Source organism: Ipomoea triloba, chromosome 7 (assembly GCF_003576645.1).
Source record: "Ipomoea triloba cultivar NCNSP0323 chromosome 7, ASM357664v1".
Classification (NCBI taxonomy): Eukaryota; Viridiplantae; Streptophyta; class Magnoliopsida; order Solanales; family Convolvulaceae; genus Ipomoea; species Ipomoea triloba.
This window is the reverse complement of record NC_044922.1, coordinates 2,775,664-2,802,126: the sequence shown is the minus strand read 5'-3', so window position 1 is coordinate 2,802,126 and position 26,463 is coordinate 2,775,664. Positions and strand designations below refer to the sequence as shown.

Sequence of the window (26,463 nt, the reverse complement as noted above, 5' to 3'; positions counted from 1 at the left end):
TTCTTTTTTTTTTTTTTTTTTCCAAATCACCTTTGCATGTGCTAAGACATCTTTTAGTGGTAAGCGTGGTGGCTTTAGTTTTTGTATAGTCAACTAAGTATTTGATTAGAATTTGTGTAGGGTTAGGTTACACTTAGAGTTGTTCAAGTAGTGATTAAATAGTGACTTTGTGACATTGATGACGGTTGAGTGACTTGAGTCTTTAAAAAACACATTGTGCACAATGATAGGTTTTAACTTTGAAGCTTGACTATGCTTAGTCTCATGTCACGAGATGCGGGTACTAGCAAGCAAAAAATTTGAGTATAATTATTATAATGTGCAGTGTAAACGTTTTTCTTTCTTCTTTTTGTTATTAGATTCTGGTGTTTCAAAAAAAAATTGCATGTTAACTAATAATCAACCCAACATGAAAAACATACTACTATTAATACATCTGTAAAGTCAAATGTTCGACTATGGTAAGAGTGCACCATGTTATAAAACTCTAAGTCATAAAAGTGTGACTATGAGAGAATCTATATTAGTTTCACAGTGGTAGAGATATTAGATGTCTAGATGTTAATGTGTGAAAATAAAAAAATTAAATGATTTTTACTTGCATAGTTAACCAATCATGATATGTTATGCCTATAATTTTTATTTTTATTTTACTCCATGAATACACCTAATATTACTCTTAACATCTCTAATATAAAAGTAGAAGATTTATAAACATAAGAACTATATTTCTATTTCTATTAGAAGCTTTAAGTAACAATTAATAGATTATATTATGTTGGGGTTATAAATAACTTTGAACATCAATTCTAAAGGTAGAAGAGAACAAGATAAGCATACCTGCCCTAAACACGTGATTGGCATCTAGAGGACTAGCATCACAAGAATCTAAGTGCTAAATAAATTTAGAAAATGTGGCATAGACATATTAGGTGTATTGTCCATACTTGACCATGTTATCCTCTTTTATTAGTTATATAACTAGCATAAAAATTTACAAGAACATACGAATAGAAAGTTTTAGCACCCAATTAGGCACATTGTCAAAATTCTTAAATAGCTAACACTAATAAAATCTTATTCTCTTACTCAAAGGTGAGAAAAGAAAACGCTATTCATATAATTCTCATCTGGGTACTTATCCTAATCATTTAAGCGCTTAATCCTATCATTTTCGAACTACAAGTTTAACACGATCATAAGTAAAAATTACTAGAAAAGTTAAATAATAGTACAAAGTACCTCCTAAGAGCATCTAATTTTTGAGGATTTTTACAGGTGCAACTATGAAAGATAAGATGGGAGGAAAGAGAAAAAGGAAAAAAGCGTCATTAACACGCCTACTTGTCATGCACGTGCCGACTTGACGTGGTACTGTGCTGCACACGGCCAGGACACGAAATTTTATTTTCTTTGGTGGGTCTTACACATCTGATAAAAACTAAGTCTTTACAGGATAATTTTTTTCTCTCTTCATCGTCTCTCTCCTACGTTAGCTTTGTTGTGTTGTCTCGAAAATCACTCCTAAAATCACTATTGAAAATGGAGTAATGATAATCAAACTTATATCTAAATGGTGGATATATTTATTGGGAGGAAAAGTACAAACAGGAATAACATTATCCCAAAAAGTGGGCATTATGATTTATGCCAATGCAAGTAGTGTAGATAAAACATACCAAAAGTTGAAGTTACCCCATCAGCTCCAACAATCACCAAAATGGCTAAACAGACACATTCACCTCTCAGTGCTTTCTTCTGTTGCCCAAACATCTGATTAGAGCAAACAAAAGACACTTCCCACTGCCCACTTCCAATAATCCTTAGATTGAATTCTGGGTGTGTATGTTTGTCTGATAAATACAAGCAAAAGAGCCATAGAGGGCGACCATATTCCTTGTCATCTTCTCCTCTTGACCCTTTACAGCCACAGGTCTCTCAAAATTTATTTATTTAGTATTTTTGGGTTCTCTCTCTTTCTCTCTCTGCTGATTAAGCACATAATTTTTCTGTTTCTGTGCGTGTTGGACTGTTGGGGGTGTCTTTATATGTGTGTTCATGAAATTTATCCAATTTCCATGTTCAAGTCTTGTCGTCTTCTTTCAGCTGAATCTGGGTTCTGAGCCTGTGGAGAGAGGAAAGCTCTGATTTTTCTTGATGGAGAGTGTCATGGCCGGCGGGATCTTTCTCCCCAGGAGCGAAACTTTTCCGGCCGGTCTCCGGGTTCTCGTCGTCGACGATGATCCAACCTGGTTGAAGATTCTTGAGAAGATGCTCAAGAAGTGCTCATATGAAGGTTTTTCATCACTTGCAAAAATACCCCTTTTTGCTTTGTTTTTAACTTTGTGTTTCTGACAAAAAAAGATTTCATTTTTAGCATGGAAACTTCATAATTTTGTGTTTTATGGCTGAAATCCTAGGTTGTCAACTCCATACCCTTCCTTGATCAGTTAATCTAAGCATATCTGTAGTTTGGTTCTGTGTAATAATCTTAGGTTTGGCTTCTGCACCCATTTTTTTGGAATTCTTGGACTTTATACTCATATCTGATCATGTTTGACTCATATCTAAGGAGACAACAATGGCCATGTTTAGTGTTCTTAAACACAGGAACTTAAGAATCTTAGGCTTTTGAGGTTTTACTGATGGTGTTGCATATGTACAGTGCTTAAGAGCAAATGATGTGAATTTAGAGGGTTTTTTATGCTATAAAATTTGGTTTCTTGAAAAAAAAAAAAACAAACAAACAAAAGACATGTCTATGAGGAATAGGGCATAAAGTTTTCAAAGTTGATAACAGCAGAAATGTTATGTCTTCAATCCTTGCAGTGATTTCCATATTTTACAACCCCATAGTTGAAAATTTTGAGGGATTTTTATTTTTAAGTTAAGATTTGCATTTAGAATTTACAAAACGAATTGCTCCTGTGTAATATTGCAGCTGCAGGAGTCTATAGGTGGACTAAATCTTTCTTGAGATTATTCTTTCATTTTTTTGAGTGACGAGGGAAACCTACAGCCACTACTATACCCGAGGGTGTGCATTGGGTAAACCTCGCCTTGTGACCTTTGCCGCTAAAGGACCACTAAAAGGTAAACCAGTCTAGGTTGCCCATAGTTGGCCAGCTCAAACCAAGAAGGCAAAAAACACAGGTCCTCCACTTGGGGGTGCCTGGACAATTTTATAAATATAAAAATAAAGCAACCATTTTCAGAGTATTTGTTAATGTAGATGACTAATATGCAAAAGCATTCAACATGTGTTTGCTTTCTTTCAGCCTTGGCTGATGAGGATAACCCCGTTGTGTAATTTGAGCTGTGCATTTGATTTCCATTTCCACTTGGCATTCTACTGAACACAAAGCTCGAACTCCATTTTTTCCAATTTGGTTGTGCTTCTGAAATGAAAAATCTCGGTTGTTTCAGTAACTACATGTGGTCTTGCAACGGAGGCTATTAGCCTGCTCCGAGAAAGAAGAAATGGATTTGACATTGTAATAAGCGATGTTAACATGCCTGATATGGACGGTTTCAAGCTTCTGGAACTCGTTGGACTTGAGATGGACCTTCCAGTTATAAGTCAGTTTACTATCCTTAACGCATTCTGCTTCTCTCTCCCTAGATTTGATTTAAATATTCGATATTCATAGTCCTCTTCTAATTGTTCCAGTGATGTCTGTTGATGGAGAAACAAGCAGGGTTATGAAGGGTGTACAGCACGGTGCATGCGATTATCTTTTAAAGCCTATTAGGATGAAGGAGCTAAGAAACATATGGCAGCATGTAGTTAGGAAGAGGATGCAAGAATCACGAGACATAGAAAATCACGAAGGAGACCAATTCGATGAAGCTTGGATGTTTAATGGAATTGAACTACAATCGGGAAAGAAAAGAAAAGATTTTGATTACAAATTTGACGAGAGAGAAACAAGTGATTCTAGAAGTGGCGACCCTTCCTCTGTGAAGAAGCCTAGGGTAGTTTGGACGGTAGATCTCCATCAGAAATTTGTCAAAGCTGTAAATCACATTGGATTCGATAGTAAGTTTGTTGCACCATCACTTCCTCTTAACTTGGATCACTATGATATAATACTTGATTCAAATCCCACCCACAGTTTGGTCGAGGTAGAGAACATAAATATCTTTTTCTTCTGGCAGAGGTCGGTCCGAAGAAGATTTTGGACTTAATGGGTGTACCTTGGTTGACTCGAGAAAATGTTGCTAGCCACTTGCAGGTAAATATCCTTCAAACTCTCACTGATAATATTCAGGAAGGCGGGAGTGGATTTTGCCAAAATACGCTGTTCAAAAAGGAAGTTATAATTGCTCACATACACTTCTAATATGGAAACAGTTTCAAAACACGCCTTCCTAAAATCCTAGACAATGTTTAGACTTTAGAGACTGGAAAACAAAATATAAAGTTAAGAAAATACATAAAGTTTGAACAAAGATTGCCAATGGGCTTGCTTTTAGTCTTTATGATGTGTTTTGAAGAGATAATGAATGTATAAATCTATTGTTTTTCTTTGTGGGAAGAGAAAGCGGTATTGCACATCTCGATTTGTGAGAGTGGTCTTGTTTTGTTTTGCAGAAGTATCGCCTATACTTGACGAGGTTGCAGAAAGAGAACGAGCTTAAAGCCTCGTCCAGTGGGACAAAGCACCCGGATCTCTCTCCAAAAGAATCCCCTTCAAGTGCGTGCCTTCAGAATTTAGTTGACGTGAAACCAAGTAAGTCAACAAATGGAAAGTACGCTTTTCATGGGGAAAAATTTTGTGTGCAAGAGGTTGAGTCCAGAAATTACAAGGGCGAGGTTAAGGCTGCTGCTCCGTTGTCAACAACGGGCGTGAGCAGGGCTCAAGTAGGTGAAAATTGTGATTCTCAGAAGAGTATCAGTTGTTCAAAAGCGAGCTGGGCTAGTGAAGTTTCCAAAACCGGTTTCAAACATGAATTCAAGCCGCAGATTCAAACAGAGGACAATGTTAACCATCTACCTTCACCGAAGCTTCCTCGAAATGTCCCTCTCGATCAAGCACAACCTCTCCTCAATCTTGCGCCTCACAAAGACATAAACCCCGGGGAAATAAAGAGTAAGCCTGGCAACATCAATACCGAAAATCCCGGGGTAAGAACAGTGTCTCCGTTAGAATGTGCTGTAGACTTGTTGCCTGCTCAGCCTTCTCAGCCTCAGAGTTGCTTGACAAATTTTCAAGCTTTCGAGCAAATTCCCAGTACTACATGGAGCGCGAAGACTCCCCAGATTCTAATCAACGGTTTAGAATCCGTAGAGGGAAACCTTTTCCTTGGAGGTGGATCATGGCACAAGGATTTTAATGCTGCTGCTCTTCAAGGTGAATTTCATTCCCCATGTGTTGTTGGGCCTCAAAGTTTAGAGCTTTTGGACTACAGCAACACAAACCTCACTGGTGAAATACAACCTTACTTTTATGACTATGAGTATGCCATTGATCCTGTGATAGATCATGGTCTGTTTATATTATGACCATGATTCTCTTCAACATTAGACTGTCACAGATTTCCATGAAAGATAAATCCTGCTACTGATGTGGGGACATGCTTTTTTGACACTGTGAATAATGTCTTGCCTGAAATATTTGTATCAATAAACCTTCTTGCTTGTATTAGTTCTGCACCAATAAACCCTCCTCTCTTTTGTTTTGTATTTTGTTTGTTTGTTTAGTTTATAAATCTTAGAATTTTTTTTTTGGAGGGGGGGTGACGAGGGACACCCACCCTCACTAATCGAGGGTAAACCCTAGCCAACAAAGGACCGCAAGGAGGTAAATCAGCCTAAGTTGTCCATAGCTGACTGGCTCACAAACTAATAGGCCGTTTTCATTGGAAGTTGATAATCTTGTGGTTACCAAGTCAATAACGTTACCAACTTGGCTGGGTTGTCTCCAAATCTTAGAAGTTAGAAGCATGGGGAATGACCTTGAAGATTGGGGCTAGACTGGTTATGGTCGAAATTCAGTTAGATTAATCTTATTCTTAGAAGTTAGAAGCATGGCGAATGACCTTGAAGATTGGGGCTAGATTGGTTATGGTCGAAACAAAGTTAGATTAATCTTATTCTGCGGGATACGAATACTAGTAAACTATGGTGGAAAACAAATGATATTCTACATATTAGTAAACCTCTGCAGAAATATTAATGACCACATAAGCATTACAATATTGGTATATTGGAACTGCAAAGTGCAAACAACAGTTCATGTTTTTCCTATATATCTGCTTGCTATGAGCATGCAGACCCTCAATATTTATAAGCTACACGTATATATGTACTTCAGATAAGGGTAGATATTAGAGGAAATATCAAGCTCAGATGATCTGTAGTTCTGCAAATTCTTTACTCATTGTTGGATATTTGGGGAAGCATTTTCATGTCTACTTTCTTTCAGAAACAATTTTGTAGAATGGATGAAGGGCTTGTTGTTAGTCTTTCCCACGACGTCTTTGAGGCTCTCAGATTTTCCTGGAAACCGCCAGGGTGGTCTAGAGCCATTCTCCTGCACTCTCGAAACAGGCTTCTTTCCCAGCTTCGGTGAGCAAGGTTGTGCTGTTTCGGGCATCTGCAGATCATACATATATTCTGTGTTAAGCAAAGAGACAAGCAAAAGTAGTACATAACATTGTTACAAATATGAAATGAAGAGTGTTAATTACCTTCTTCGTGGGGTTACCAGATGGATCTCGTGTGTGATGATTAGTCGCATTTGGTTTAGCCCTCGGGGCACATGCACTCGATGCTGTAGGCTCGTTTGTTCTTTTACTCTGCAGAAAACAAAACAAGAGTGATTAACTAATAGTTTGGGCCAAATGGAGGGAATTTCACCATCAAGATTAGCTATGCTCACACAGACCATTGTTTTGGTTTGCAACTGCTGCTCTTCTTTCAGCTTTTGTTCTAGCTTCTCATAGAACTGAAGTAGATAAGGGCAAAAAGTATAGCAAAGCATTAGAAGGATTATGTTACAAGGATTGGAAATGCATATTTGTTACTGGTTGTTCACATACCTCTTTACGTTTTATTGCTCTTTCCTCGCTCCTGAAGACAAACGAAGAACATGTAGTGGAAGAAGGTTGTGTTTTACTTCCATGTGCAGTTGGAGATTTTGAATTGCTGCAAAAAACATTAGAGAGTTTTTAAGATTCTTACAGAATTGCACTTATTCCTATTTCAAAACTATGTTTCTGGTTTCTTCAAGTCAGGGCAATGAAGTTCAAGTAATAGTGATTGAGTGTGATTAGCAGTCCCCATCTCATTCTTCAACTGCAAATCTAACAAGATATGACTGGGAAGAGAAACTAGTTAAAAAGGCTCGAGGTAACCCCAACCAAGTTGGTCAGATTGTTGAAGGTTGCAAGCTCGACTCCTAATTGGGGCAGCCTATCGGCCTTCTTGGTTTGAGCCGGTCAACTATGAGCAACCTAGGTTTGTTTACCTCCTTGTGGTCCTTTGCTAGCTAGGTTCACAAGGCAGGGTTAAACCAGTGGGGCAGCCTATTGGCCTTCTTGGTTTGAGCCGGTCAACTATGGGCAACCTATGTTGGTTTACCTCGTTGTGGTCCTTTGTTGGCTAGAGTCACAAGGCAGGGTTTACCCAGTACACACCCTCGGGTAATGATTGCGGATTTCACTTGTCACCCAAAAAAACAAAAGAAGGCCTAACTCATCTACAGCAAATAATATATGGAGTAGTTCTTACCCAGTGCTTGGTGTGATTCTGCTCCTAGAAAGTGAAGAATCTGGTAGTGTTATTGTCCTGAAAACATGATATTGAATCATCATGGTAAAAACAGATTGAACAATGCAAGGTGTTGCATTTAAGAGACTATATTTGAAAATATGTGTTTATTCTCCTTTCAAGCTTTAAGGAAAGCAGTCACCAACAACATGGAATCATTACCACAAGAAAAATAATTCCAACACATCTACAAATTATGCAAGGTTACATTACAGCCTTCAGAAAAGCGCTTACCTTCTGCTATCTGGCTCTGATGTTACATGCTTCGATGATGAATAGCTTGATGCCTGCAATTCACAGAAGAAATATTTTAGAACAATAATAACTCAAATTGGCAGAAAAGCAAGCAAGGGAGAGAGAATTAGTAGTGCACCCTAAAAGGAGATTTTTGAGGTCTGCTCTCTCGAGTTGTATTAGTAATGGCTCTGACAAATTTAGAATTTACGATCCGCTGAAGCATTGGAGAAGACGGTTTGATGAGTTCATCACGCTCAACGTTGTCTGACAAAAGAAGCGATAGTGCAGCAGACTGTGATTTGATTGTGCAGCCTTTAGTAGTGTGCACGCGGTTTGGAGTAGAATGCTCGGGCTTCTTGGATTGAATGGATGGTTGCTTATCAGGTCTATGCTTGGACAATCCATATTTAGTTGATGGTTTCATAGCTGTTGATGAATGAGTTGTTTCATCTGACACCAATGAGTCTCCCTTTGTAACAGCACCCTAAAAGTTCAACAATCAGCCAAAGGGGAAGAAGATTTGCATATTTAGCAAACATGAAGTAATCACTCATAATACACATACCTGTGTGTTCATCTTCTCATCTAGGCATGCTATATTCTTGTCAATACCTCTATCAATTTCCTTCGGCTTCAGTGGTTCCACCGGATCGTTACTGAATGTAAGTTGTTCTGTTTGTTTTGGAACAGCAGCATTAGGCAACTCTTCTCCCCGCTTTTCTTGAGTGACCACACGGTTTACATTTTCTGCTGACTCGGAGCCCATACACACACGAACATCTGGCTCAGGTGTTACATTCTTTGACAATGAAATGCCAGATTCCTGCAAATTGTGGAAGAACTTGAATCAACAGAAAAGCAAGTGAGGGTGGAGATTAAGATTAGTTCCAAAGGAGAGTGAGAATATACCGTAATAGGAGACTTTTGGGATCTGCTCTCTTGAATTGAATTAGTAATGGCTCTAACAAGTTTAGAATTTACAATCTTCTGAAGAATTGGAGAAGACATCTTGATGGGTTCATCGCGCTCAAAGTTGATCGGCACATGAAGAGATCTTGGAGCAAACTGATTCTTAATTGCTGAGCCTTTAGCAGTGAGCTTACTACTGGTTGGAGTAGTAGAATGTTCAGTCTTCTTGGATTGAATGGATGGTGGTTTAACAGGTGGTGGGGGCTTGGGCAATCCACATTTAGTTGATGGTTTCGTAGCCATCGCCTCACGAGACACCAATGAGACTCCCATTGCAAAAGTTCCCTACAAGTTCATCATCAGCCAATGAAACAGATACCAAATAATTACTCATAGCAGACAAGACAACTAGACAATAGACATACCTTTGTGTCCATCTTTTCATCTTGGCACGGCCTGTTCTTATCGACGCCTCTATCAACTCCCTCCTGCTTCATTGATTCCACTTGGTTCTCAATGAATACAGGCTGTTCTGTTGATTGTTTTGCCATTTCTGTATCTGCATAACACCCAGAAGTGACAGAAACCTCAGCATTAGAAACTTCTTCTCCCTCAGTGCTCACATCTTTTGCATTTTCTGCTGCCTCATAGCTCAGATCAGAGGAATGATGATCATCAGCTCCTCCACTCGGCTGCTCAACCGAAGAAGCTGCAGCCTTTTTGGCAGCAATCTTCTTGTAACGCGCCTCAAAGAACGCTTTCTTCTCTGCAACAGAACCAGGCCTGGAGTACCTCTCAGCTTCTTCTCTGTACTTGTTATGACTACTGAATGCAGACCACTTCTCCCATGCCAATGATTCTGACATGTATCTCCCAAACGAAATTGACGACGATAGTGCCCGAAGAAGATCTTCCTACAATCACAGAAGTGTTTGCATCAGCAACAAATCCAAACCTCTCCAAAATAATATTCAAACGCATGCTTCACCAAACTGACTATTCAACAGCAAAGCAATTGATACAAAAGTATTTGCAGATTCTCAAACTGTGATTCAACCAAAATGATAATGCCCCAAGTTCAAATTCCTTATTAAGTGGTTACAACTTACAAAATCACCATAGCATAGCAAAAGAAAGTTCTGACATTTACATTTCCCAGTAATTACCAACAAATTGATTGATATCAAAAACTAAAATACTTTTTTTTTTTTTTAAGTGAGAGAATCTCGCAGTCACTACCTGAGACCGTGAATTAGCCCAATTAAAACCAAAAAGGCCAATAGGCCGCTCTCGAGTCGAACTTGTAACATTGTGATTATCAAGTCAATAGCCCAATTAAATTGGCTGGATTGCCCAAAACTAAAATACCCAAAACTTGAAAGTAAAGGCAGTCCAAGAAAAATCAATAAATTCACACTGCTAACAAAACCCACACCCCAAATTCATGAATCAAATATTCAAATTGAACAAAAAATCAATAAATTCACACTGCTAACAAAACCCACACCCCAAATTCATGAACCAAATTGAACAAACCAGGCATTGAAACCCCCCATTACACACAAAATTTCAAGACTGACAAAGACCAGTATAGAGAACTGTTTCTTGAACTGACCTCATGCCCATCGTAGGACTTGGATGAAGGCTGGGAGAATGACCGCACCAAACAAGGCGAAGATGTTTCCGCCATTACACAATATAACAAAAGCCCCAAAACCCAGAAAATCCCAGCGATCCCTCTTCCCCTCTCCTCGATTCAGAGACTTAACTGTTCTTGAAACCCCTCAAGAATTCAGCTTTTATCCGTTTCTCTGAAAATTTCACGGAGAAAGAAAGCAATTAGCAGCTCTTGTGTGCTTGAGGAATCGTGGGTCGTCTTTGAAGGGTGGAGTTATGATTGCGTCGTGTTTCTTTCCGACAGCGACCTGAGACCGGTGGAGCTGAGCGGATCGTAGGGCAAGATGGCAACTCCAACGGCTAGTTTTCTCTTTTTTATAATTTTTAAATTTGTGCTGAATAAATAGAGGCTTAACGCCCGGTAATCTATTTTTAGATACATCACCCCATTCCAACGGCTATATTATTATTAGCTATTTAGGCAAATCTCTATACTTAGATTAGATTTTATTACTACTAGGGTTACTTAATTATCTTGAAATTATAGTTCAAAATGATTCAAAGACAAATGCTATAATTTATTAATCACCAAAAAATTGATTGATATGTTTCCAAATTAGTTAATGAAAATACTATTTTTTCATATTAAAATTATTGTAATGTTTATTCTTAAATATGAAATTATGTATTTTTTTATACATTAAAAAAATATTTTGATTAGTAATTTATTGATAAATTTAGTCCATGTTACTAAGAAAATGGTACATAATATATATTTTTTTTCTTTTGTGACTTAAGAAAAACTAAACATTAGCTCTATTTCACTCTACTAGATGTTGCACCCAGCATTCCTGAGCCAAAGTCTCCCACTCCCTGCCTAGCCCAAGATTGCTGAGAAAGTCTATGCACTTGCTTTTTTCTCGCAAGACTTGAGTGTGAAATGTCTTTCAAATTGTCCATGAGATGCATGCAATCCGCCACCAACGTGATTGTGATTCTGTGATGGGAGTAGTAGAGTGGGCGTGTGGTGGTGTGGAGGTGGTGGTCATATTTGTAGTTGTGTGGTGATTATGGTGTAATGGTGGTGATGGTGATAGTTATGATAATAATAATGTGAAACCTAGCTTGAAAAGAGATGAAGAGAAAATAAATAGGTAAAAATAAAGAATCTAAAAGTTATCTTTTTATTAAAAAGGAAGACATTTTTCAAGTTCTTTTTTGTTGTCCAAAATTAATATTTTCTTTTGATTTTATTTTTTTTTTGAATACTGAATTAGTCATATATTTGATATGATAAAACTTTCTTGGTTGTAGTAATCACTCATAACACACCTATAACAGACAAGGGCTTTCCAATAGATCAAAATTATTACAAATTAAAATCATATGAAACAATTGGTAATTGGGTTGCTAGTGCAATTGTAAAATAAGCAAGAATCAAATTTTTTTGATAGATGCAATTGTAAAACATCAACAGCATGCTAACTACGACTCTATGTATATATAATTGATCCCAGAAAACAGATCCAAAACCATCCCAGAAACAAAAAAACCAGACATCATATTAATACATGGTTCTTTCCATCCACCATTATTGTTTCATTCCACATTGATATCAAAAACCTTGCCACTCACACTAGCCTTAGGAATGGTGATATACAGCACCCCATCCTTAACCTCCGCGCGGATCTTCTCGTACTCAACATTCTCAGGGAGAGCTATTCTGCTGCTATATCTCCCATAGCTCTTAGCAGACCACTCCTCTTCTTCCTCCTTGTTGCTGGGAGGGGATTTCTCTGCTTTCAAAACCAACATTTTCTCCTCAACCCAGACTTTGACATCGTCTCTAGTCATGCCCGGCATGTCGAACCTCATCTTGTACTCTCCCTCACCTTCCTTGATCTCCCATGGCGTCCTCCCCCTGCTGTACCCTCCATTCTCCACCGGCATAGCAGCGGAAGAAGACGCCCAGCCGCCATTGTTGAATGCGAATGGGTCCTCTATTAACCTGTCCATTGTGTCCATCATCTGTTGCACTGTCCTCGCTGTTGGAAACCTGTCCCATAAACCTGCACAACAGCAAGCATTGCACGGTTCAAAGTCAAGGTCAGTCTTGCAAAAATCTTACCTAACAATGGATGCTTAGAGATTAGATGTCGACCTACCCTAGCATATCACCATAATTTGTAATTTAAGTGGCCGATTAGACCGCCTAAGCAACGACGGGACCTCTTAGGTGCTGACTGGGCCTCCTACGTGATGATTGGGCCTCCTACGTGACGACTGGGCCTCGATTGGACCTCCTAGGCGACAATTGGGCCTTCTATGCACGGACTAAGTCGTCTAGTCAACTGATTAGCTATTATTCTTTTTTTTTTTTGTTAAATGAATTATTTTTTAGCAAAACAACCCTAAATTATTTAAACTCTAAACATTTTTTAGATTGATATTTAATACTTTAGTATTAATTATTAAAATATTAAATAATTTATAATTATTAGTCTTAAAAATATTAAAAATTTAAACAAATTTTAAAAAAAATAAAAAATACACACGCCTGAGCACTGCCTAAGTACTAGGTGCCCCACGGCACTTAAAGAATGTCTAAAAAATTCTTGAATCAAACACTGATAGAAACATTGTATATTTCGATGAGTGTATCAATTTTAGGGTGGGTGATTGTTACATACCTATGGGAGCGGCAACTTGGGCAGGCCTCCTTTTAGGTTGGGTTTTGGTTGGCCTTTGCATGTGATCAAGGCTGTCTCTGCTATCTGCAGCCATGGCTCTGCAGGTTCTTGTTCTGCCATTTTTACCAGAAACTTGAACCATCATCACTCTGGGAAGATTGCAAGAATATGATGGATGATTGGAAGCTCTCTGCGATGCCAAAGGGTGGGATACTGAGAACTTTGATATGCAGTGAGACATTTTCTTGTGTTTTTCTCTCTTCCTCGTACAAGATTATGGATGTTTTTTTTTTCTTTTCTTGTGGGCGTTTGTGTCGGGAAGCCATGGAAATTTATAGGAAGTAAAGGACATTTCTGGAAGAATGTATGAACCAGTGGGAGATTGAATCGGTTTGGTTCTGGACTTCTCCAGAACCTCTCTGCTAGTTCTTGTGGATAAGAGCATTCCCATGCTTGAGCTTATGAAACGATGTCGTATCAGGTATTTGTTTTTTTTTTTTTTAAATATATTTAGAACATGTGGAGTGAAAATATTATAACAAGCTACCCTTCCAACTCCCTTGGAAATTTTTCAAAAAAAAAAAAAAAGACAGAAAATAAATTATAATTGAAATTTTGAAAGTCATTTCATGATAATTTAATTTACACTAATTACAGTAAAGCAGGCATAATGAGTATAATATTCTCTCAACAAATTTGTTTGATAATTTTCATTCATAAAAAGTTCCCATCTAAATTGTTGAAAAGGTCCCATTGCAGAGGACTGCCTATCCAGGTTTGGTAAGGTTCTTGCCTTTGATCATCAGGGTTATACATATCCATGGATAAGGTATCCATGTCTTCTGAGCCTGCCGGGATAATATTTGATTCCAATTCTAAACTTTCATCTAAGCTAGAATTGAGGGTCTGCTGAAGTGCATATTCATAATTAGGGATTGGGTAATCCTTATTCTTCATTATCATCATCATCTCTTCTTCTCCTGATGAGGAACTCTGCTGCTGATTATGATCATCCACACCGTTGATTTTTGCAATGGAACTCCCGGGTTGATCGAGAGGCTTGTGCGTCGTAGGATCTAATCCCCGAAGTTTTAATTTTTTCTTAATGCGAGTGTTCCAGTGATTTTTTATTTCGTTATCAGTACGACCAGGAAAATGTGCTGCTATTTTCGACCACCTGTTATCAAACAACACATTTAATTCTAATACATATTTAATGATGTTGACAGTAAAAATAACAGTTACTAATCCTCTCTCTCGTATGAAAAAAACAATTTGGTCAGCACTTTGACCTTTAATTGAGCCGGCTCAATAAGAACGAGAATTAATCTGAGTCTGAGTCTGAGTGTCCCCTACACTTAGGGTCTACTCAGGACATACACCTCCTAGTCTGACAAAAAAAATGCTACTAAAAATAGAATGTTATATGGAAAAACAAATATACCTATTGCCTAGCTGAGAGTGGAGCTTGATGATCATTTCTTCTTCAGCTTCTGTTAATGCCCCTCTCTTTAGGTCAGGTCTAAGATAATTAATCCACCTTAATCTACAACTCTTACCACATCTCATCAAACCTTCAAAAAAGATTTTTAAAAATAAGAAAAAGAAAAAGACAATTTAGTTATTTCTTGATCAAAGAGTGAAAAGTATTTATATTCTCTTAATTATTGACAATAAATGAATTTGAAGTAAGGTATTATTCTTTGATTTATAAGAAACCCCGTTACCGCTATTCGAAGGTGGACTCTGGGTGAAATTCACCTTGTGATCATAATTGGTAAAGGACTACAAGAAGGTAATAAACTAGCATAATTAGTTACTCATAACTATCTGGTTCAAACAAAGAAGGATAATAATTGGTAAATGAAAATATTATTCTCTTTACATATTGTTTTTAAATTATTTATTCAATTGTTGCCAAATTAGTCTCTCAACACACATGCATGCCTACTATGTGAACCCTAGCGAGGGTTCATTTTGGCAAGGATGTGTAACAACTTGGGATAATATTCGTGTTTCTCTAATAGGGAATGATCAAATCAAATCAACTCATCACTAATAAAGTAATAATTGATGAATTAGATTTTTTTTTCTTTTTGCCTTTTCTTGATATGAAACAACTTTGTGTGTGTTTGAGCGTGTATGAATATTTGATACGTTTTCATTTCAAGTCAACGTATCAACTCGATCCTTTTCTATTTTTCACTACTCTAGCTATATCATCAATATAAGATCAAATTCCGTCTTAACTTTAAATATGACTAAACATGTTTTAAGAAATCATTTAACAACAAAAAATATCACTCCTATAAGAATTTGATCAAAACCGTCAAAAACAAAACAAAAAACCATGTATTTAGAAAATTAATTGAATAAATGATCTGAATTACCAGCAAGCTTGGGAACAAGGCGCCAGCATTGAATTCCATTGTTGAGGATGAAGGTCATGAGCTTATGATCTTCTTCAATGGTCCATGGACCTCTTTTCAATCCTACTTTGTCACAACAAGGTTGTCTTCCCATGATGATTATTTTCACAAAATTTTGTATGAAAAAACTTGGGAGATGAACCCATGGGATTTGCTTATAAGCACAAACAAAGATTCTGCCAGCTCATGACAGATTGAACCCACTTTTTTTTTTCTCATTACTGGGGAAGAATCAACCTTCGCAATAACCAAATAAATTAATGTTGGTTTTGGTTTATTATCATTAGTTTTTTCTATGTAGAATTGTTCTAAAGTTGGTGCTCATGATTGCACAAATGATTGAGAGTTCCCATTCTCATTATTTTTAATTCTTGGTGAGACAGGAAGATGGAAGGACTTGGTAATTTAATACTGTTTTTTCTTTTAATAACTATGGTTTCCTTAGTTTTTTTTTTTTAAAAAAAATTAATTCACGAATCTCAAGAACCAGTCATTAAAGTTCAGAAGGAGGTAAGTCGAGTCTGTCTAGATTCAATAAGGACTCACTAATACTTAATAACAAGCTGTAAAGGAACTCAAATTTGAGGGTATGAGGATTCCATTTGTGTTAAAAGGTTGGGTGAAATTGACTAATTCATGATAGTTAATAAATAAGAAAGTGAATACTATAAGGTAAAATCAAGAAGGGAAAATAGCATTATAATATTACTTCATTTTTTTAATATCATAGTTCATTTCAATTTCATATTCTGGATCAACTTAAGATTTAAAAGTGACAAGAAATTTAGGATTATGAAAAACGGGGTTTCCAACCGTTTCAGGGATCCAAAAAAGTCCGTCAGTATGACTGCTCGGAGTGTTCTCTAATAGTAACTTATTAAAAAATTGGACAAAATTTAATAAAGTGATCAATTTTTTACCACTAAAATGGTTGGAAATTAAATTTTGTATTAAGGCAATACATTTTTTTGACCACCATCATCTGCTGTCGAGAAAGTAAAAAATTCAAAAACATATAAATTTTAAGTAATGAGAGATGCTTCAATACCTGTTGTTTCATTCATAATCTTTACTAACATATTATTTACAAGAAATTACTAGAAATGAAAGCCAAATTTAAACTATTTTTACATACAATAATTGAATTTTATTCAATGAGCAAATCCTTATTGATACCATGCCGGAAATGTTTACTAGCTAGACGTGAGTCCTTGTCGTTGACAAGTTTTTTTATTCTTTATTTTATACAATTAAAAATAAAATATATATTCACAAAGTCTGCTCCAATTGAAATTTTCAAAAGTAAACCCAACAATTATTTTAAATAATAATAATAATTTGGAAAGATTCCTAATTGATCACCTTTCAGCTGGCGAGTTTCATGTATGGGGAGCAACTCGTTTTCTTCATCTTTAATTTTCATTTTATTATCCAAAACTTTTGGCATAAAATCTACTTAATTATAATAATGGATAATATTCTATTCTATTCTATTCTATTATGCATTTTAATTATTTATAATTTATAATTATTAATTTATTTAGTAATTATATTTGTACAAGCCGATAGAGTGCCAATCCTCATCATTATGCTTTTTCTGCCTTTTCTTTTTTAAATGCTAAATCTTCAATTCATTTACAAATTATAATGGCTAATTTATAATACTACCAAAAAAAAAAAATACCCTACATGAAATTACTGATAAAATTCAAACTTATGACTATTTATTCAACCAAGATAGAGGTGCAAACAAGTCGAGGTAACTCGTTAAGTAATTGAGTCAAACTTGAGCTTAATAGTTTTTTGCTCGAGCCAACCCTCCACTATAATTATTTTGAACTCGAATTCTAACCTACCGAACATCGAGCTTGGCTCGACTTGACTGATCTGCACTCCTAAATCAACAAGACTCACTCAAACTCATCCATCCAAATATGCCAAGTTATGGTCAACTTGTACCATTTAATGTTGCTTTAAGTCTTTAACATTCTTTTTTTTTTTTGTTACCTTATATGTTTTTGAGAGTCTTAAGAAAAAAAAAAATCCTAAATACGCTTCTCTTTAACCACGTTATAAGTTACTTTGCGCAAATTTTTATAATCTCTTCTCCCTTTTTCACTCACTTTCCTTTTATAAAAGAAATGAAAAGAATGAATTCCCAGTATGCTATAGCATTATGAGAAGACATAATTGTTTAAGCACAAAAGACAGGAACAATTATTCTGTATGGCAGTAGTGCTACATTAAATTAAGAATGCTCTTTTTCTGCCCACACCAAACGGTTCTTTTCAATGAACCTACGGTTCTTGTCAATGAACCTAGGGTTTTCGAACAATGTATCTACGCAAAGGGTAGGTGTTTTTTAAACATAATATAGAATAGGGTACTTAATAAACACACAGAGTGGCTCAAATCATGAGTGGCCGTCCAACATCGCCTAAAGACATAATCGAGTCAAGATTGAACAATAAAAGTTTGCAAAACAAATTTGATATACAATTTAAAACTTTGTTGGGGTTTGATGGAATTTTATTTCTAAGTTCGAATTTATCCATAAAGTTCACAGTTTGAAAAGGAGCTTTAAAATTGAATGAATATTTTTATCAGTCTTAATGTGCAAAATTTCATGCACTACCAAAAATATAATATGCATAAAATCCAATATACGATTGAATTTAAATAATTCTTAAAATATGCATTTCTAAAGGCAATGTGATCAAGCGGCACGAAGTGATTCTCCCAAGTGGGGGGTCATGGGTTCGAGCCTCAGTGTCGGCAATGTTGACTTTGTTGGGCTTCAGTAGTTATGCTTATTGAACTTACTTAAACTTATAAGCTCATAATATACAAATAAATTGCACAATTATAATAGCAATTTTTTTAATGAGCACTCAAAATAATAAAATTTAAATTCAAATAATAAATTGAATAGTAATTATAAAACAATAAATGTCCAATTCTTTAAAAACCCAATGGCAAGCCCATAGCCTAAAAAACAAATACATATGCAATTGGAAAACCATAGGCCCAAAAAACTTAATAGGCCCAAATATATACATATAAGCAAATTATATTGTGGACCATGGTCCACAAAGCATTATGTACTATGACCCAAAATGGTGTCGTTTCTTTTGGTGTAAAGAAACGGCATCCGTAGAGTAAAGTGGCTCTATATTGGTGTAACATATTCAGTTTCATTTTATATATACACTGCAGTTTTCTTCCAACACAATTACAGTTTATTTTCGATATAATTACAGTTCCATTTGACATTATACATTCAAATATGTGAAATTGTTATTCAGTTTTATTTTATATACACTGCAGTTTCCTTTTAACACAACTACAGTATCATTTCGATATAACTACAATATACACTCAAATATGTGAAACGGTTATCCAATTTCATCGTGTGACTTATTGAGACAAAAAGATTTTCCAAAAAAATATAACCCCAATTCAATTATACAATGCATGATTTGTGATGGACTTGTATGATATATTAATAAACTTTTTTTTTGTAAACTTAATAAACTATTTTTTATGTTAAGGGAAATCGTAGGAGATCTCACATCTATGTAATAGCTCGTATATAACATTAAAAAAAATTAAATTTTATTAGGAAAATTCGGTTCGTAAATCACATAAAAAATTAAATTTCATTAGGAAAATTCGGTATAATAGGTTTGATAGTGACCTTTCGGTACAATAGCATAACCAAACTACTCATTTAATAGATGAGGTTTTATACCAGCATTATAAGAGACTTCGCGTGATTGACCATCCCCTCTCTCCATCGCATTCTGTGAGAGGATAAGTTCGACCTGTCGGTGCCCATCATTTTTTTAGTAGTGTGTAGGTTGCTTTTGAACTTTCATGTTTGTTTATTTAAACAAAAAGTCTATATCGCTCCCCAAGCCATAGTGAGATAAATTAAGATAACTTAACGATTTTGTCAATTTTATATGCTTGCCCACAATTTAGTACCCACGAACCAATTGAATTCGAATCCTGAAGATTTTGTTTTAGAAGGGTTAACTTAAGAACCAAACTATTTTTATTTTGATTTATGAAAAAATCAACAGTCACTACTCAAATATGCACTTTAGATGTTGCTTACCTTGTGCACTCTAACCAGTAAACAGGTAACCAACCAAATGGAATTGATAGGTTGGAAAACTGTGAGCCAAACCAGCCCTATTCAATCTTCTTCAGCCTAACTATAAAGCTAACGCATTTATTTTAAGCTGACAACTTGACAAACCACAAAACATCATCAAAACCAATACGAAGTCAACTGTAAACAGTCAGTACTTATATAAACACCTCAACCCCTTCTTTGAACGTGGAAAACCAGAGAGCAAAGTTGCAAGAAAGGATGGAAAACTCCACCCTTCAACTCCTATGCATGATCCTATTCACATTAGCCATAGCCACAGCCACTTTCCTCTTTTACTACACCCTAAGCCCACCACGGGCCGCCACCTCTCCGCCCTCGCCTCCCCGCTTGCCAATCATTGGCCACCTACACCTCCTCACAGACATGCCCCACCGGGCCTTTGCTGCCCTTGCTCAGGACCTCGGCCCTGTTTTCCACCTCCAGCTCGGGCAAGTCCCCACATTGGTCATTTCCTCTGCACGCCACGCTGAGCTCGTGCTCAGGAGCCACGACCACGCCTTTGCAAGCCGCCCACAGCTCGTCGCTGCTCAGTACCTGTCGTTTGGCTGCTCCGACATCACGTTCTCCAGCTACGGGCCCTACTGGCGACAGGCCAGGAAAATCTGTGTGACAGAGCTGTTAAGTTCGAAACGAGTAGACTCTTTCAAGATCATAAGGGACGAAGAGGTTAACCGATTGGTACACACGATTGTTGATTGCTCTGACACCGAAGTTAACATGAGTGAGCTTTTCTTCGCCCTGGCAAACGACATTCTGTGTCGAGTGGCGTTTGGGAAGAGGTTTAGGCGCGGGGAAAGCAAGCTAGACTTGGTGAGGGTTTTGACAGAGACTCAGGCTCTGCTGGCTGGTTTTTGCTTGGGAGATTTCTTTCCAAGGTGGGAATGGATCAATACAGTAAGTGGGATGAAGAGGAGATTGATGAACAACTTGAAGGATTTAAAGGAAGTGTGTGATGAAATCATAGATGATCACTTGAGAAAGAGTGATAATGAAGGAAGAGAAGATTTTGTTGATGTTTTGCTTAAGGTTCAGAAAAGAAATGACCTTGAAGTGCCCATCACAGATGACAATCTCAAAGCTCTTGTTCTGGTATTTCTCTCTCTCCCTCTCTCTCTCTATATATATAGGGCAGGTTGCTATGAGAACTACCCTTTTTGTCAAAACTGCCAACAAAACTCATCTATCCATCATGATCAAGGATTGAAAATTAAGGAAAAAATAAAGTGACATTTCTGTAATTACGATTGTGCTACCTGTAATAACTTATTGTACATTTAAAAACACTCTCCAAAGGCACTGTCAAATATTTTCCTAAAAACATAGTGCTATTTTTGTAATTACGATTATGCATCTTGTAATGCTTGATTGTGACAATAACTGATTGTGCATTTGCAAACTTTTCTCCAACTTCACAGTCAATTATTTTCCAAATGAAGAGTATAGCATTCCCAAATACACAATTAAGACAACTGTTATTTATTTTATTTTTTTTTAAAAAAAAAAAGTCACCACATTTTTATAAATTTCAGCGATTATCTTAAATGAACGGATGAGATTAGTTCTCACTTAATCTAAATATATATATAGATATATATATTCATGTAGTAGTTGCAGTGCATTCCTTGACGAAGCTGGAGTAGTTGCCGTGCATTCCTTCCGTTCCTATGGAAGTCCAATTTGCAAAATCGCGCCTGAGCGCGACCCTATATATATATAAGGGGCTGTGGTCAAGCATATGCTACCAACAGCAAATGCTGCAAAATTTTGGTATGACAGTGACACTGATAAGGTTGTTCTTCTGTACTAGGACATGTTTGTAGCGGGGACAGACACAACATCGTCAACACTAGAATGGACGATGACAGCGCTAGCTAGGAATCCTAGGGTAATGACGAGGACACGAGATGAAGTAAGGAAGGTCATAGGCGGAAAAGGGAAGGTTGAAGAGGGCGATCTTCAACACCTCCCTTACATGAAAGCAGTGATAAAGGAAACCATGAGACTGTATCCACCGGTTCCCCTACTTGTGCCTCGAGAATCCATGGAGAAATGCACTCTCGATGGCTATGAAATACCTGCTAAAACGCGGGTTCTAATAAACACCTATGCCATCGGGAGGGATCCCGAGTCATGGGAGAATCCTTTGGAATACTACCCTGAAAGGTTCTTAGAACAGGATATCGATTTCAAAGGGCAAGACTTCAAGTTTTTGCCCTTTGGAGGAGGAAGAAGAGGTTGTCCAGGTTACTCCTTGGGATTAGCAACTGTCGAGCTCTCATTGGCTCGTTTGCTATATCACTTTAACTGGAGATTGTCACCTGGACTAGGCGCAGATGACGTGGATATGACCGAGATTTTTGGACTGGCTACTAGGAAAAAATCAGCTCTAAAACTCGTCCCATCTTCAATGTAAACAATGCTAGCAGTGAGCTATTCTATGTTTCTTCCACTATCCTTTCCTAATTCCTACTCTCAACTTCTGTAAACTATTTCCGATAATAAATTCAAGAAAATTTTGACACGATCCACGCCATTGCATACCCGTTTCCAAATTATAACAATTTCATAGACCATGATCACGTTCCTCAGTATACAGATAAAAGAAATTCGGACAGTAAAGTAGTTACACCCGTTTTACCCAAGTTATAGGGAGTATAAACAAAGTAGTCAGAAGAACTAAAACGAAACTCACTCCCGTGTTTCAGTGTCAGAGGAGACGCTTTCTGTTCGATGCTGGTAGTGACTAAACACGATATCGAGAGCCTCCTCCTTCCTCCTCTTTAGGATTGTTCTTTTAGCTTTTCACCCTGGTAAACGAACAAGCACACGTTGTCTAGTACGGGGAAAAAAAAATTGCAAATAACATCAAGTTCCGCAGATGTATGACTCACATTGTCTTTTCTTTTGAGTCCTCAGAATCTTCCTCGGTTGATTCCAATTCTGAACTTAGGGACGTCAGCTTCCCAAATGATTCCTTAGCGTCTCCAAAGAAGTCTTTCACCTTATCAAGAACAGTTTTAAGCTCCTCTTGTCGGGGAAGCTGCAATTTCAACGTTTTAAGATCACTTTAAACAGCGTTTAAAGCCAACGCAGTATTTCACATTAAGAAATTACCCGAGCAAAACTTAAATCGGCTGCTAGAATAAACAGTATACTACGGCCTTATCGACTTTTACCTCAATGATATTTGTGGTAGAAAGTGCAGTCCTCAAATTATTATTCTCCTGCATATTTTGACAGACAAATAGACGGTTGGAGTTGTTAAGTGAAGAAGAAATACTAATAAAATATAGGAATCTTTGAACGACTCTCAACTAACTTCATAAACGTCGTACACTCGTATGCAAGCAATATGCTAGTAAATAGTAAGACGCGTATATAATACTTTAAGTAACCGAGGCTAGGAGCATACAACAAGTTTGTATCCATATCTAAAATCTGTAGATGCCCGCAGGACACGAAACTGTTTCTTTGCCAATTTCTGCAGTTCCTTTTCATCCTGTTCCAACAATAGAAAGATAGTAAACGCCTCGAACATATAAGCAAAAACCATAAAAAAGTAATACGAGGTCAGAGGTCATTCCTTGCATCACACAACCACGCCAAAAAATTACAAGTAAAATTTCTATAAGGTCAATGCAACAGAGGTGATTGATAACACCAGATATCAAGTCATGCAACTCGGTAGCCACTTACTCGGTAAATCACAGCCGCTAGATTCCTAGCTAGAGTATCCTTGTAAATATACTTCCCGAGAAAGTTGTCCTTTGCAGCAACCATAATTTTTGCAGTTGTGCCACCAGTAACAATATTAAGGGGGTACCAAAGATCAACCTGACAAATATAAACAAAAAACATGTGCATCAAAATAGCCAAAAGCCTTGATTGAATAAGGTCTTAAAGTCACCAGCTTCACTACAAAATCCCTTCTTAATTCACACCCCAATCCCCATTCTTCCACTGCAAGTTTGCAACCCAACCTTTCATTCAATATAATTAGATTTGGTGGACATGATCTTTCCTGACTATTCAACCTAACAAAACCCCAACCTTTCATTGCAAAATTCCATACCATACAATACTTTTCCCCACAACCAAACCTCTCCCCTTTTAAAGGGCAACCCCAGCCAAGTTGGTCAGGTTGTTGACTTGGTAACCACAAGATGTGAGCCAGTCAGCTATGAACAACTTAGACTGATTTACCTCTTTATAGTCCTTTGCCGGCTAGAGTTATATGGTGGGGTTTATCTGGTGCACGCCTTCGGGTAGATTTGGTAACCACAAGGTTACAAGTTCAACTCCCGGCGGGAGCGACCTTTTGGCCTCCTTAGTTTGAGCTTATCAACTATTTGCAACCTAAGTTGGTTTACTTCCTTATGGTCCTTTGCGGGTCACAAGGCGAGATTGATCGGATTATTACTGACTCTATTACAATGCAGTATCTGTTCATAAATACTTTCTCAACCTATTAAAGTACAAAGAGTCAATATCGTCTCACAACCTTCCACACGAGAGAGCAACTTAGTGCCACTGGACCATAAGAGGGCAAAAAAAACCTCTCCCTTTTAGTTAGCTAACTTGTTTAACATACTGAATACCCCATTGAAAGGATAGGCCCAAGTTACAGACTTTTCTAAGCTTGCTCAAATCTTATGGCAGATAAGAGAATTACATGATTGTTTTAACCCATATCTTCATCATTCAAATACCCAAAAGAGTAGAGCTAAATCAAGAAAATGTCTTCACAGATAAACATATATATGAGAAAGAGAGAGAGAGAGAGGTCTAACGTCGGCCATGCGAATGAAGATGACGAATTTGGGGTTGCCATCATCCTCAAGCTTGGGCAGAGGAGGAGGAGCATTACGCTGGTACTGACGAGCTGCCATCCCTTTCTTCCCCTTAGCCTCAACCACCATTAACCGCCCAAGACGTTGCCTTTTCCGGGAAGGGACGACGGCGGTCCTCGTGGAGTGGCGAATGAGCGAAGAAGAAGAAGACCCAGAATCCTCCATGGGATTCCTTCGAGGAAGCCTCACTAGAGAGTTGAAAGACATAGCCACCTCCATTTTTTTGCTTTCCGGAGCTGCAGATTGATTACTGTTTCTGTGTGTTACTATGAGCTGCGAATTAAGGAAGTTCTTGGTGGATGGAAAGACAAATCATCAAAACTGTCTGAATTGTTGAGTTGAAAATTACTTGGATTATCTTATCCACAAATTTTCTTTTTCATTTTTTTTGAGATTTCCATTTTTCATTGCATTATGGGAATAATAAATTAATATATCCACCATTCAAATGGCAGGCTAGGATAGAAATTGGCCCCACTCAGAACTTATATGGAGTAATAAAACAACTAAGAGTTAATTCCAGCAATGGTCCTCCGACTATGTTTATTTTCCAAAATTAGTTCCCGACTTTTAATTTAGACAATTTAGGTCCCTTGACTTTCAAATTCTTTCCAATGTTGGTCCTTTCGTCAAATTTTGGTTAAATTGATGTCAAATGAATGGGTAAAATTGTCCGTACACATGTTTAGTGTATTATTACTCGTATTTCTCCTATCCTATATGCTATATATATGAATATAATCTCAGTCGAAGTCTCAATCGAAGCCATATAATCTCATTCGATGTCTCTTCGATTGATATTATATTCATATATATAGCGTATAGGACAGAAGAAATACGAGTATACAAGTGAACGAACAATTTTACCCCTTCATTTGGCCTCAATTTAACCAAAATTTGACGAAAGGACCAATATTGGAAAGAATTTGAAAGTCAAGGGACCTAAATTGTCCAAATTAAAAGTCGGCGACTAATTTTGGAAAATCAACATAGTCGGAGGACCATTGCTGGAACTCAGGTTTTTTTTTTTTAATTTACAGGGTCTTTCTCTCCGTCTGTTTAACGGTCCGGGGTCCACCCACGTTCGCTCCGGGAGGCAGCGAGAGCTGCCCCAGGGGGAATCGTCACTTGTAGGGATTAAACTCAGGTTCTCCCGAAATTCCTTCCCACAAAGAGAGCTCACTTGCCACTTAAGCTACCCCATTGTGTTACTGAAGCCTCAAGTTACAAGTATGATCTGTGTGGTTTATTTGCCTTTTAAATTTGATTTACCTCATGGTCATTATTTTATTTTATTTTTAAATTTTTTATTAGTTAGAATCACAAGATTCTTTTTTGTCGATTTTTTATCAATTAGAGTCACAAGACAGACTGATTTAGCCCTGGAGTGCCATCATAACTCCAACAAATAAAAGAACTAATTACAATTTTTTAAATAAATTTATTTACAATATCATGCTTTATAAAATTATACATTGTGCATTACAAAATGTACTCTTATCAAATGTATCTCAAATAAAACACATAGTACCCACAAGGTACAAAGATCAAATCAAGGTGAGATAAGAACATAATCCCTTGAAGGCTGCCCAGTTCAAGAAAACAAACTCTTTTAAGGATCAAACATATGAAAGAATTTACATGTTGAATTTCCCTGTCCTTCACAAAGCCTCGGTGGGAAAAATGAACATAAAAAAAAAAAAAAAAAAAAAAAAAAAAAAAAAAAAAAAAAAAATCTATTATTTGACACTACCATGTATATGATACATAAAAGTAT

General features: G+C 37.0%; 6 protein-coding genes across 8 annotated transcripts; 2 read left to right on the top strand and 4 right to left on the bottom strand.

Moving 5' to 3' along the window:
• Nucleotides 1–1,700: 1,700 nt before the first annotated feature.
• Nucleotides 1,701–5,686, top strand: LOC116025656 (two-component response regulator ARR11). 3 transcript variants are annotated; one of them, XM_031266970.1, is made up of 7 exons: nt 1,702–1,933; nt 2,107–2,296; nt 2,942–3,093; nt 3,427–3,579; nt 3,671–4,039; nt 4,159–4,235; nt 4,595–5,686. In XM_031266970.1, exons 4-7 carry the CDS (start codon nt 3,513–3,515, stop codon nt 5,504–5,506), a joined length of 1,425 nt encoding a protein of 474 aa, XP_031122830.1. In that variant the 5' UTR covers nt 1,702–1,933; nt 2,107–2,296; nt 2,942–3,093; nt 3,427–3,512; the 3' UTR covers nt 5,507–5,686. The 3 variants fall into 3 exon arrangements, with proteins under 3 accessions (XP_031122831.1, XP_031122830.1, XP_031122829.1); XM_031266971.1 differs by lacking the exon at nt 2,942–3,093 and having other exon boundaries at nt 1,701–1,933; nt 3,699–4,039; XM_031266969.1 differs by lacking the exon at nt 2,942–3,093.
• Nucleotides 5,687–6,132: 446 nt separating this feature from the next.
• LOC116025910 (protein WVD2-like 7) lies at nt 6,133–10,782 on the bottom strand. Its single transcript, XM_031267287.1, has 11 exons — nt 10,536–10,782; nt 9,346–9,834; nt 8,921–9,265; nt 8,577–8,834; nt 8,148–8,495; nt 8,009–8,061; nt 7,736–7,792; nt 7,045–7,150; nt 6,891–6,950; nt 6,694–6,801; nt 6,133–6,599 (listed from the first exon to the last, which is right to left on the bottom strand). The coding sequence occupies exons 1-11, from the start codon at nt 10,608–10,610 to the stop codon at nt 6,381–6,383; spliced, it is 2,118 nt and encodes a 705-aa protein (XP_031123147.1). The 5' UTR covers nt 10,611–10,782; the 3' UTR covers nt 6,133–6,380.
• Nucleotides 10,783–11,956: 1,174 nt separating this feature from the next.
• On the bottom strand, nt 11,957–13,533 carry LOC116024812 (small heat shock protein, chloroplastic-like). Its single transcript, XM_031265813.1, has 2 exons — nt 13,228–13,533; nt 11,957–12,606 (listed from the first exon to the last, which is right to left on the bottom strand). Exons 1-2 carry the CDS (start codon nt 13,466–13,468, stop codon nt 12,137–12,139), a joined length of 711 nt encoding a protein of 236 aa, XP_031121673.1. The 5' UTR covers nt 13,469–13,533; the 3' UTR covers nt 11,957–12,136.
• A 408-nt stretch (nt 13,534–13,941) lies between these two features.
• On the bottom strand, nt 13,942–15,750 carry LOC116024811 (transcription factor MYB20-like). The gene is made up of 3 exons (XM_031265811.1): nt 15,618–15,750; nt 14,672–14,801; nt 13,942–14,404 (listed from the first exon to the last, which is right to left on the bottom strand). The coding sequence occupies exons 1-3, from the start codon at nt 15,748–15,750 to the stop codon at nt 13,942–13,944; spliced, it is 726 nt and encodes a 241-aa protein (XP_031121671.1).
• Nucleotides 15,751–19,917: 4,167 nt separating this feature from the next.
• LOC116025855 (tryptamine 5-hydroxylase-like) lies at nt 19,918–22,364 on the top strand. The gene is made up of 2 exons (XM_031267224.1): nt 19,918–20,925; nt 21,644–22,364. Exons 1-2 carry the CDS (start codon nt 20,035–20,037, stop codon nt 22,247–22,249), a joined length of 1,497 nt encoding a protein of 498 aa, XP_031123084.1. The 5' UTR covers nt 19,918–20,034; the 3' UTR covers nt 22,250–22,364.
• A 10-nt stretch (nt 22,365–22,374) lies between these two features.
• LOC116025856 (protein HHL1, chloroplastic) lies at nt 22,375–24,988 on the bottom strand. Its single transcript, XM_031267225.1, has 6 exons — nt 24,627–24,988; nt 23,533–23,670; nt 23,249–23,335; nt 23,013–23,060; nt 22,728–22,876; nt 22,375–22,643 (listed from the first exon to the last, which is right to left on the bottom strand). The coding sequence occupies exons 1-6, from the start codon at nt 24,903–24,905 to the stop codon at nt 22,631–22,633; spliced, it is 714 nt and encodes a 237-aa protein (XP_031123085.1). The 5' UTR covers nt 24,906–24,988; the 3' UTR covers nt 22,375–22,630.
• Nucleotides 24,989–26,463: the final 1,475 nt, after the last annotated feature.